The sequence below is a fragment of the Salarias fasciatus genome, chromosome 11 (genome assembly GCF_902148845.1).
Source record: "Salarias fasciatus chromosome 11, fSalaFa1.1, whole genome shotgun sequence".
NCBI lineage: Eukaryota > Metazoa > Chordata > Actinopteri > Blenniiformes > Blenniidae > Salarias > Salarias fasciatus.
In genome coordinates this window covers 6,483,258-6,494,406 of record NC_043755.1, presented here as the reverse complement: position 1 = coordinate 6,494,406, position 11,149 = coordinate 6,483,258, and the positions used below count along the sequence as shown (strand labels likewise).

The window sequence follows — 11,149 nt, the reverse complement described above, 5'->3', positions numbered from 1 at the left end:
ATTTAACAAAAAATCCATCCATAGTTTTCTGTGTCAACCAGTGGGCAAACATTGCAAAACATGAAACTCCTTTGTCTTGTCAGTGTATGGGACACATAAATATGTATGACGATGAACAGCAAAAACCGATTACATAAAACCACAAGTGAAGATGACTTGAAACACATTAATACAAATCATAACAAAATTGGGAATTCATTTTTCAGAGATAGATTTCATTACAGAACAATATGTTTGAATACATTTATACTTGGAGATGAAACAAAAGGATATCTTCTATGATGCTCTCAATTTTAATAGAAAAACTTCTCAAAGGTACTTTTATCCTCTTTGAACGGATGAACCTCTCTGCTCACTTTCACTTCCACATCCGAGCTGCAGCTTTTTTGCGCATGCTCAGTAGAGAGAGCGAGCGAGAGGGAGAGAGAGAGAGAGAGCGAGAGAGAGAGAGAGAGTCTTTAGATAAAATTACATTTAATATTTTATTTATATTTACTGTTTTCTACATGGCGAAGGCAGACTGCAGGTTTAACTCGGATATAAAGCAGATTACAACAAAATGATGTGTTACTTCTGGTTTGAAATCAAAAGTGAAAGTGTAGAGGAGGTTTGACTGGGGATTTCTGTCTGAGGTCGGACTATATTTTTAATCCACGAAGATACAAAACCTTTTCTCAATAATGAGTATTAGAGTAATTTTGCTTGGATTTTTCTTGACCAGCGTTTCTGGTAAGAGACCTTACGATGACTGATGAATTCTTCAAAATATATTTAGACACACAAGTGATGCACAAAGTGGCTGAACGTGAGTTCAGCTCAGTGAAATGAAGACCATAGTTTAAGAGATATTATATTACACATCGTTTTTATGTTTAAGTCATTGAACTGATACAAGCAAAAGGCGAAATGAATATCTATTTTGAATCAGTTAACTATATTGTCTTTAATATTCACGTCTGCTATCATTGACGACATAATGATCAGTTTAAAGTCCTTTACCCAGCAAAACATATAATGTAATACGGAAATAAGAGAACAAACCACCATAGAGCCACTTGGCTGTAGACTTATTGTTTTAATAAAACTTGAGACAAGCAGTGAAAAAATGTAACTGATATAAATAGTAAGACAAGTATTAGATGAATAATTTAAAACTATGATGACAGAAATAAAAAATAAATTTAAGATAAAGTAAATTAACAGGTTCAACTCTGGAAAAAAAAACAAATTTACAGACAAAAGAACATTAAAAGTTCTTATGAGGGATTAACTCTTTAAATAACATCCCATAGGGGTGTTTTTTTTTGTATTTTTTTTAGAATAGTTCAAGAGTAAAGATGGTGAACAAATCCATCTTCTGAATCCAAAAGTCAGTAATGCAATCTACTTATCATTATGTTGAGACTGCTGAAACTGTAAAATACATGAGTAATGGTAGGTTGTCTTTATTTTATCAAGATACTTTAATGATTTCACACACTGTAGTGTATGAAAGCAACATTTCCAGGGAATGCACAGTTCTGATAGTTTTTGTTTGTTTTTTTTCACTTGTCTACATTGTCAAGATGTCTCTATCTTTTCTATACCTCTGCACCTCCCAGCTGATGGGATTACAGATCTGGTCCTGTCCTGTGCTCTGGTGGACGAAGGCGGTGGACATGGCGGGATGGGAGGCGGTTCCATGTTCTCCCGGACTCCGGTGACCTTGGTGCTGAGGGACGTTGCCGTGGGACCAGACGAATCTCTGGAGCTGCTCACTCCGTTTGTGGCCCCCTCGGTTCCTGATCCAGACCTCATCATATTTGAGGCTCAGGGTATTTCTCGACCCTCATCACTGTGTGAAGTTCGATGCAGTGTCACCAAATCCTTCACTGAACTTGTCCTGTGCTTTTGTGGCAGCGTCGTCCCCTGAGATCCCCAACGCCGAGGCGCTGCTTCATGCCGACTGTAACGACCAGGAAGTGATGTGTGAGATAAGTCTTTACTCTTCTCAAGAACTCCGGGACAGTTCAGACTCAGCCTATTTCATGGTGTCGATCAATGTGGAGGGCGTTGAATCCAGTGCTACACTGATACTTCAGACGCTGGCGGTGGAGAAGGACCAGGCCACGCTGGTCCAAAACAGGCTGGATCTGCCTCTCAGCTCTTCTGGGACCCTGCTGACTAAAGGTTGGCTTCAGAGCTCAATAAAACATCCTAAAGGAATGAGGACAAATGATTCCTTGGGACAAAAACAAAACAACCCTTAATGCGGCCTGTTGCTTTGTGTTTCTCAGTTATTTTCCTGGTGTTCTCCGACACGAAGTCTGTGTCTGCTCCTGTGAAAGCGGAGATCGTCCTCAGCTGTGGTTTTAAACAGCAGGACGCTCCTCTAGCGCAGGAAGTGAGCGTTGAGTGGAGACTGCAGCACAGAGGAAAAGGCCAGAAGGTGCTTGATATGAAGACACAGCTGGATGATGTGGAGGGGAACACAGAAAGTGAGTACTGAGCACGTGAACAGGTGCATTGAGAGTAAACGTGCTTTCATTTGCTTTAGTGGCGTTACAATTCATAAATATATAAATGTAAATGGGTGCCTCATGCTTTAATCTTACTTTCAGGATGAATTTAAAACTCTGGTCTTGATCTGTCATATATTTTGCATTTATTATTTGTTGCAAACTATTCTTCTGTTGTATTATCATTATTTATAGAACCATACACAAACATCCACACACACACTCCTCGGTGTATAAAATAGGTATTTTTGCATCTGCAGTTCATGCTGTGAGAAGAGACTCAAGCATTGACGTTGCCCAGGTTGCGAATGAAGGCAACGTCTCTCTGACACTCGACAAGCTGAAGGTTTCAGATGAAGGAACCTACATCTGTACTGTCAGTCTGGGTCCTTTCCACTGCCAGCAGACCGTCCAGCTTCAGATACAACGTGAGTTTCCCTTCATCTGACTTCCTAAGCGTTAACGTTTTCTCTTAGGTGTCTGTTGATTCTCCTTCTGCTGCTCGTCTTTTCAGAGCCGCCGCAAGTTTCACTTTCAAAAGACAAGCTTGTAGTGAAATCAGCTCAAACGTTGAGCTGTCACTCCAATAAGTACTATCCCCTGGACAGTCAGGTCAGTGAGTGCGCTTTTCATGCTTACTAAGTTTGATGGTTTCCAGGTGTTTTATTTCTCACACAGTCTAGAAACTTGCATATGTGCCTAATTGGCTAAACTCTCTTATTAGTGAGTTTCATTGTCCCCCTGTGTTTTTGCTCTGTGATGGTTTGGTTGTGCACATTATGTAACACTTTCACTGTACTGTAGTCAGATGGACTCAACTCCAACAGCCTGTGACCCTAAAATGGAAAATATGGTAAAGATGATGGTTGAATGGAATATTATATAAAAACAATATAAATCTCCATCATTGATTAAAAGAAGTGTTTGGAGTGTGAGAGGATGAAGCCCCTCCCCACAGAGCTTGAGCAGCATTGAGCTTCTTCAGACGTTGCAACATGATTTATCTCAGTCTCACATCAGATAGTTATTTTTAGTTAAATTCCAAACCTCCAAATATTCATCATAATATAAAGTAATATAACAGAAAGTAAGAGAGCTGTTAATCAACATCTGTTTGACAAAAAGATCTCCATACTAGATGTTGACATCCTGTTCACAATTCCTTTCTGTTGCCCCCTAGTGGCCATTCAAAGTCTTCACCTTGCTGAAGCACAATCTGGACTATGATAAAAATGTATTTGATTGAGAGGAGAGTCAAAACTCAAGGAGATAATGCCTTTTGTTTTTATGATTACATTGTTTGGTTTAGTCCGTCATAATAACTGTGAATAAGGCCATATTTAGACATAAATGCACAACTTCCATTCGTCTGTGGGTTTCAAGTTGTTGGAGTTGATTCCAGCTGACTTTGGATGAAGGCCGGTTTCATCAGTCAATCACAGACAAACAGAGAGAGACAGAAAGTCACACTCATATTTATAGTCACTTCAATTTACCTTACGTGTGTGTTTTTGGACTGAGAGGTAACAAGTTCACTGAGAAAACCCCGGGCTGACACACTGGGAGTTTTCTTTGTGAGGTGAGACTATTAACCACACAGTCATCATCTCTCACGTAAACGGGTCTCATATGATTGTGCAGTTTATGAGTAGATTGTTGTAGATCAGCTCAATGATTGATGAACTGATTAAGTTGTGTGCTCTGTGTTTTTCAGATGGAGTGGTTTTTCCTCTCTCCTTCAGACACAGAGCCTCAACCCTTTGCAGAACGGGCGTCTCTGTCCAGCCACCGGCAGCATTTTGACGGGACGTACTCCCTGTCATCTCACATCACTGTGCCCCCGACCATCTCACCAGGAACAAAAATCACCTGCAGGGTGACACACGCAGCGCTGGACTCACCGCTCCATGTGCACGTCATGGTAGAAAGTCCAGAACCAGGTACTGTATTTTAACTTAATAAACTGTTTCATAGGAAACTAATAAAGAATTTTGATTTGGTGCCATGAATCATGTCCCTGCCGTCTAAACACCTTTAATTGTGTCTTTTATTGCAGAATCCTACTGGTGGATCTTTGGTTTCCTGTTCATCACGATACTTTTCTTCTATCAGGTGATGAGATAAATGAGGTCTGCATCATCCTGAGCACAGAATGGGTTCAGTGTGTCATTTTCAGTCTGTAACATCAACCATACATCATGCCTCTCATGCCACGACACTACCCTGCTGAACTGTGAAAAAAAAAAAAAAAAAAAAGAAAAAAAAGAAGGAAAACATTTTGTTGGGTAATCTCTGAGGATAAGATTTTGTGACATGGGCTCTATAATTTATTTCTTCTTCATGATTTGTGTTGGTTATAATTTGTTCTGTATTTAATGATGCGCACGTTTGGAGCTTTTCTATTAAAGTCATAACCCGTTCATTGATCCACCAAAAACTGTACAAACCTGCTAGAAAACAAGTTTAGCACAGAACTGAGCAAATTCCATTAACCCTCTGATCCAGTCTGCTTAAACATCATAACCTTCGCTCTGTTTTCTTGGCAATTTTAAGAATATATTACAGGAGCAGTAACTCCTCAATAGAAAATCTGTTCAGGAATCTATTACTGATTCCTCCTGAATCCGAGCAGACTGCTCACAAAAACAGTTGTTATTTTACTGGCATGTTTCTTACCTGAGACATCGGGACTGTTTATAGCATGCCCACTAAATGTGTTACTGTGATGCAGTGTCTCAGTCAATCCCCTTGTTGTCAATATACTTTTTGTAAAGAATTAGAGGCAGCTATTTGAATGTTTTGTTGTTGTTGTTGCTGGTAAGAACTTGTTACCCATGGTGTACTTTAAGTGACTGGGTATGACAAAGTATTGACCTTTTAAGATGTTATGGCGTGACAAGTTCAAGCTGTGTAAAAAATTATGAGCAAGAATTGTAATTATTCTGTCACTCTGAGGGATGCATCCAACAACGTCGCAGTGTGTCACTTTCTTTCGCTCCCTTTTTCTTCCATATTTGACATGAAAAATAATGTATTATTGCAGAAGATTGAAATCAATAAATTATGGGGGAAAAATTAACTAGATCTTTTCATGATGTCTTTAGAAAATTATACACAGTAAAAAAACACAGTTCAGCTCATGACTTCTTTATTGGCATCAGCAAAAGTGGTAAACATGCATGTTTTGCAAATCCAGTTGCATTTCATATGTTGTTTTCAGGTTTTAAATCACAAAACATCTCATCTGTCATGTCACCTAATAATATTGTTGGACAGTATCATCGGATAATCCAGGCCAAAAAATGATGCATAAATGCACTTTGCAGGTAGGGCTGCTCGTGTTTCTGGAACTTTGTCAACTTTTAAAGTCGGTCAAAACAAATAAAAACCAGCTTCTGTAATATTCAGCAGCCCCTCAAAAACCTGAAGAGACTCATAAAGACATTTTCAGGAGCATTAACTGATGGATGTGTATTATGGTTCTAGTCATACAACACTACAGTTCACTATAGTCGCAGTTGTTTGCAGTCTTTTTTTTTCTCTCAGAAGCAAGGGGTCTTAACAGAATTTGGCAAACTTTTCCGTACGGTTGCATTGCATAAGCAGTAATTATCAGATCAGAAAGACATTATACACAGGTTCCTCAAACCAACCACGAAAGAAAATGTACAATCGGCAGTAAGATTCAGAAATGGCAGATACACAGGTCACACGAATAGGCAAAAACTATGGATATCATTTGCCATGCAAGTTAGAAACAAGTACCTCATACTGGCCGTTATCGCGCTGCAGGTGACAAATGAGTGTTACTTTTTGTGAGTCAGCGGGGAGCGGGGACGGCCAGGCGGCTCTGGGGCTTACAGCTCATTTCCTCGTACCCAATTTCCCACAACTTCCTGGAAATCGAGTCAACTTAAACAAGAATCAAACGCTCAGACAGCACAACTCAAAAAACAACAAGTGGACTCTGGAACCTGTTTTCAGATGCGATGCTCCACATTCATCTGTCTATGGCTGCGGCTCTGTCTGGATCAGAGTGAAGAGACCTTCCTGGATGCTCCGAGCAGTTCCTCCGTACAGCAGATTGTCTCTAAGTGGCTGCCTGTGTTTGTCTTGCTCTGCATATTCCTGCCTTTCAGCTCAGTGTTACCACTAAACCACCCGCTGTGGCACAAATGAACTCAAGTGTAAAAGACTACTCAATGCTCATCAGTCTGGAATTAAGTTTTACTTATTTCTACAGTAAAATATCTGACATTACTCCTTCCATCTTTCCCTGAATCTCCTCCACCTTTCCTGAACTCTCACAAAAGTCTCTGTCCCTTTTTTTTTTTTCTTTTCACGTCGTCGCTGAGCGTCGCAGAAATAAGAGACTGAGTGAGAGAAAGTTAGACAGGAAAGAGGAAAAAAATACTAATAACTGCTTGACAAGTAAACTTGGAAAAAGCTTTTAGCTACAATGCTTTGAATCACAAATACGCACACGTACACACAACAAAAAGGTTTCTAGTCCTAATCTAACATGAGCTCGTGTTAGTAAGTAGCGATGATGGGAGCAGTGTGACAGAAGGAGTGTGTTAGTTCGACATGTCAGTATCAATTCACAAATGTGGGACTCTCAAAAGAAAAAGGTCATATGAACAAGCTTTGGCGTATTGGGGGGTAGAAAGACTGCAAACTCCTCTGTACATTTTCCCCCTATATGTCTGTATTTGGTGGCCTTAGGCCCATGTGTTCCCTCGCCACAGGAGTTCTCCCTCTCCCTCCTCCTCGCACTCCGACTGCTCCGGCCGTCAATAATACATGAGGTACAGAGACGGGAGAGACCGAGTGGGACTTCATGCCAAACAACAGTGTCAGAAAGCAACGAGAAGGGAGGGAAAGGGGACAAACAGAACAGAGCCACCTATAAACACTACTATCATGTAAAAGTGCAAGATGGTTAGATGGAAGACTGTGAAGAGAGGGAAGAGAGGACTGATAGAAGGGGAGGAGTGGCGCTTGATTTTCTTTTTTTTTTTTGTTTTTCTTCTTCTCTTCCCTGTTGTATCGTCCTCAAGTCCAAATCCATCTGTGCTGAAGAGCTGAGCTCAGTGGAAGAAGTACACTGAAGGAAGGAGAGACAGACAGGAAGCAATTAGTCTAATGGATTCGGCAAATACATCGCTTAAAATAAAACTGCAGCACTCGGGTCTCATTCTTATGCAGGGATATGGAGCTGAGAGGCAGAGGTGGAGAAACACCCAACACTTGTACTCGAGATCAACCATGTTTACACTCCTAAAATCCCCACAATTACAAATAAACTACTGTTATCTATTGCTTGGAATCTGCTTAATCCGCCTACTTTTGAACAGCATTGATTTGCTTTTCCAGTAGAAGACAGTGTGTAAAAATACATCAGATGAAAAACTATTACTGAGACAGACAGTAAGAATGTTTTTAAGCTATTATTTATGTCAGCAGCAAGCAGCAATTTTCTTTGGCAAAAAAACGCAGAGAGAGAAAAACAGGTTTTAACAGTTATTCCCGTCGGTCCTGACTCATGATTCTAAGATTTGGATTAAGTGATGTGAAATAAAGTTTAGAAAAAGTAACTTCCTAAAAATACCACTCAGATATAGTAATATGATTTCATAACTTTTACTGCTGCTGCTAAGTCAGACAAAAAATAATACAGTTCCACCTGCTCCCACTTTTCTATTCATTTTACTACAAAATCATCGCCAACATTGTTTTAATAATTGTAAAATTGCCAGCCGGCAGTGGTCTTTTTAGTAAAGCTCAATTCATAAGTGTCTAAAATGGGATGAAGGTATGAATATCTTCTACTTACAGAATATTATTCCAACCACAATGACTCCAATGATACCCATCATGATCATCATCTGGAAAAGAAGACGACAAAATACATCATCACACTGACGCTTCCTGCATTTCTAATATAAACTCGTTGAAATAACAACACGAACTATGAATGTGACTGAAGATTTAAATGTTGAGTTTTATAATCTCGAATCCTGATCCAGTATTTTTCAGTACATTTCAGTACTCAGGAACACTTGAGTCCTTCACAGCAGTTCATCAACACACTGATGTGTGTCGTTTGTGTTCTATATCTACTAACACACACATCTTTAATTCAGGGTTCAAATAACATTATCAGTCACTTTCAGTCTTGACTGGACCCCTGTGATGTGCCCACCTTGCAGTTCTTCCACCAGTACTTGTTTTTTAGCTTGGCTGCGCAGCTTTCGAACTGGGAAGCTCCGGCCTGGAGAGCGTCTGCCCTGTCATCCAGCTCTGAGAGCTTCTGGTCCCTTTCCAAAACCTTGTCCACGTTCACCCGCATGATGTCCACCACCTAGAGCACAGCGGCAGGGATGAGAAAGCACTTGGCAGTGGTGGAGGGAGGAGACGTAAAGGATGGCTGAAGGAGAGCGGCGCAGAGGACGGAGGCTTTTCTTAACGTATCACAAATTAAACAAGCGCGCACAATCCATTTGCAGATTGCACCTCCTGCATAATTTACATCATGACCTGTCTACCAAGGGCTGGAATACCGGCAACAAAGTATTGTAAATATTGTCTCCTTCCTGGTACAGAAAGAAAATAAAAGCACACACCAATATGTTTATATCTAGCCTGAGATATCATGATTGAGCTCTGACACTTTGGACGCAGAGCACGCAACATCAGGCCTGGTTCTGCTCACCTCCTCCACTTGGGCCTGTGTCTGTTGTAGCCTGCGGTTGCTGGAAGTATTGGGTGGGGCAGGGGGGCCGCCGGCCGGGGCTCCATCTGCACCTGGGGCACCTGGAGCTCCAGGAGCTCCAGCTGGTGGGGCAGCAGCATCTGGGGCAGACCTGCAGGATCAAACAAATGAGGGTTCAGTGGCAGGGAGACGCTGGGAAAAAGGAAAACAAGCAATGAGGGGAAGATTTCCGGGTCAATGAGCTGATCTTAAGAAGGTAAAGCAGAAAAAAATACAAGCTGTTTGATATATGAAGTGAGCAGAAAAGTAGGGTAAATGAAGCAAAGTAAGGGAAGAAGAAAGGAGACAGTGGAGCGATGAGGAGGGAAGAGAGCAATGAGAGGAAGAATATGTAGGCCACAGCTGGAAAGCAAGCTCAGTGGACAAATACACTGAAATAACAGGAATTAGGAGTGAATGAGGGGGGAAATCATAAAGCAGAATTTTTTTTGATGGATTAAAAAACGTTGGATGGTTCTGAGGAGGTAAGAAAAAAAAGAAGGGGTTAATCCAGCAGGGGGGGTATATGGGGGGTATAACGGAGGGGGGAATGGACCATCAAGCCCTGCAGAAAAAGCCACTGAGGCAACTGAAAGTTTCATGTTTATCTCTGTCACATCGAGGAGGGATTAAAATTACAGCCGTGCGACTGTAGAACCCGATGAACTGACTGTTTATCATCTCTGACAGCGATGCTGCATTACTGCTGCAAAAAGTCCCTCAAAACACTCAATACACACGATCCACCGACCAGAAACGCCATCCCGTCTCATCTGTGACAACAACGCGTTCAGAAAACAAGCAGACGAGCTGCACCGTGGCTGCTCTGTGCCAGGAGTCAATCTCTGACTGAATGCATAATTTAGTGAAGCTGTGACGGAAATTTTCACTTGCGTCAGCAAAAAATCCATCAAGCTGAAAGAAATGGGCTCAGTTCAAACCAGAACCCCCCCCATCCTCCTCCTCATCCCCCCCCTCCCGCAATGGAAGACAAACAAACACATCCTCACATGCATCCGGCCCGGGTCGTTCTATACAGTGAGCTGTTAGTGGAAAACAAGTGGAGAGAAAATCCGCAGTAATACTCACATCTTCTATGCAGCTGTTTGAACTGACTCACGGGGGGTGGCGGGACCGGGGAGGGAGGGGGGGCCGGAGAGGGAGGGTCTGAAGTACGAGCCGAGAGGAGGAGAAGAAGAAAAGAAAAACAAACTGCGAGATGGGATTAGGAGGCACTTGTCCAAACGGGAAGTCCGTTCTTGTAGATACTAAAGGGAATAAAGTGCGGCGGCAGTTTGGTGGTGGTGAGACGCTCTTGGCGCAGTGGAGCCGATCTTCCGGAAGAAAAAAAAAAAAAAAAAGTGCCGCAATACCGAGACGCGGAGGCGAGAATTCACCGCAGCGATCAGGAGAAAAGTACTTCTGGATTGTAATCCATGCGAGCGGGAGGCGTGCGGGGTCCTGCGGGGTCCTGCGGGGTCCTGCGGGGCTGCTGATGCGGCTGCGGCTCCTTCCTCCGGTGATGCTGAGTCCTGGATGCGGAGACGCGGCGCTGATTGGCTGCGCGTCGAGCTGCCTCCTCTCGACGCTGCTGGCAAGAAATACGTGCAATTTCAAAAATTAAGTGGACAAAAAGTGCAGTCAAGAGAAATGGGATGCCTCCCTCTCTCTCTCTCTTTCTTAATATATATATATTTTCTGTCACCCCCCCTCCTGTGACTCTGGTGGGAAGTGCGCGTAAAGAGTCCGGGCTCAGTACGCAACTGCAATAATGCGTCTCTCCTCCTGCCTTTACCACTTGGACTCGTAACGACAGTGCGGTGCGGTACCCCTCCCCTCCTCCTCCTCCTCCTCCTCCTCCTCCTCCTCCTCTCTCTCTCTTTCCACTTTGCAGTAC

General features: G+C 42.3%; 2 protein-coding genes across 2 annotated transcripts; one reads left to right on the top strand and one right to left on the bottom strand.

The window, feature by feature from the left end:
* The first annotated feature begins 408 nt into the window (after positions 1-408).
* tapbpl (TAP binding protein like) lies at positions 409-4,813 on the top strand. Its single transcript, XM_030103160.1, has 8 exons — positions 409-729; positions 1,602-1,814; positions 1,900-2,169; positions 2,277-2,477; positions 2,759-2,926; positions 3,013-3,110; positions 4,213-4,438; positions 4,555-4,813. The coding sequence occupies exons 1-8, from the start codon at positions 681-683 to the stop codon at positions 4,620-4,622; spliced, it is 1,293 nt and encodes a 430-aa protein (XP_029959020.1). The 5' UTR covers positions 409-680; the 3' UTR covers positions 4,623-4,813.
* A 2,015-nt stretch (positions 4,814-6,828) lies between these two features.
* Positions 6,829-10,412, bottom strand: LOC115397047 (synaptobrevin-like). The gene is made up of 5 exons (XM_030103212.1): positions 10,342-10,412; positions 9,214-9,364; positions 8,704-8,862; positions 8,335-8,386; positions 6,829-7,605 (listed from the first exon to the last, which is right to left on the bottom strand). Coding segments are annotated over exons 1-5 (381 nt in total). The 5' UTR covers positions 10,344-10,412; the 3' UTR covers positions 6,829-7,588.
* Positions 10,413-11,149: the final 737 nt, after the last annotated feature.

What these genes read in the sequence shown, in the direction of transcription:
- tapbpl (XM_030103160.1), top strand. Translation starts at nt 681, where the DNA reads ATGAGTATTAGAGTAATTTTGCTTGGATTTTTCTTGACCAGCGTTTCT. An exon ending in TTTCTTGACCAGCGTTTCTG is followed by an intron (nt 730 to 1,601) that starts GTAAGAGACCTT and finishes TGCACCTCCCAG; the next exon opens with CTGATGGGATTACAGATCTG. An exon ending in GGTAGAAAGTCCAGAACCAG is followed by an intron (nt 4,439 to 4,554) that starts GTACTGTATTTT and finishes CTTTTATTGCAG; the next exon opens with AATCCTACTGGTGGATCTTT.
- LOC115397047 (XM_030103212.1), bottom strand. An exon ending in CACAGGCCCAAGTGGAGGAG is followed by an intron (nt 8,863 to 9,213) that starts GTGAGCAGAACC and finishes GCTGTGCTCTAG; the next exon opens with GTGGTGGACATCATGCGGGT. An exon ending in ACTGGTGGAAGAACTGCAAG is followed by an intron (nt 8,387 to 8,703) that starts GTGGGCACATCA and finishes CTTCTTTTCCAG; the next exon opens with ATGATGATCATGATGGGTAT.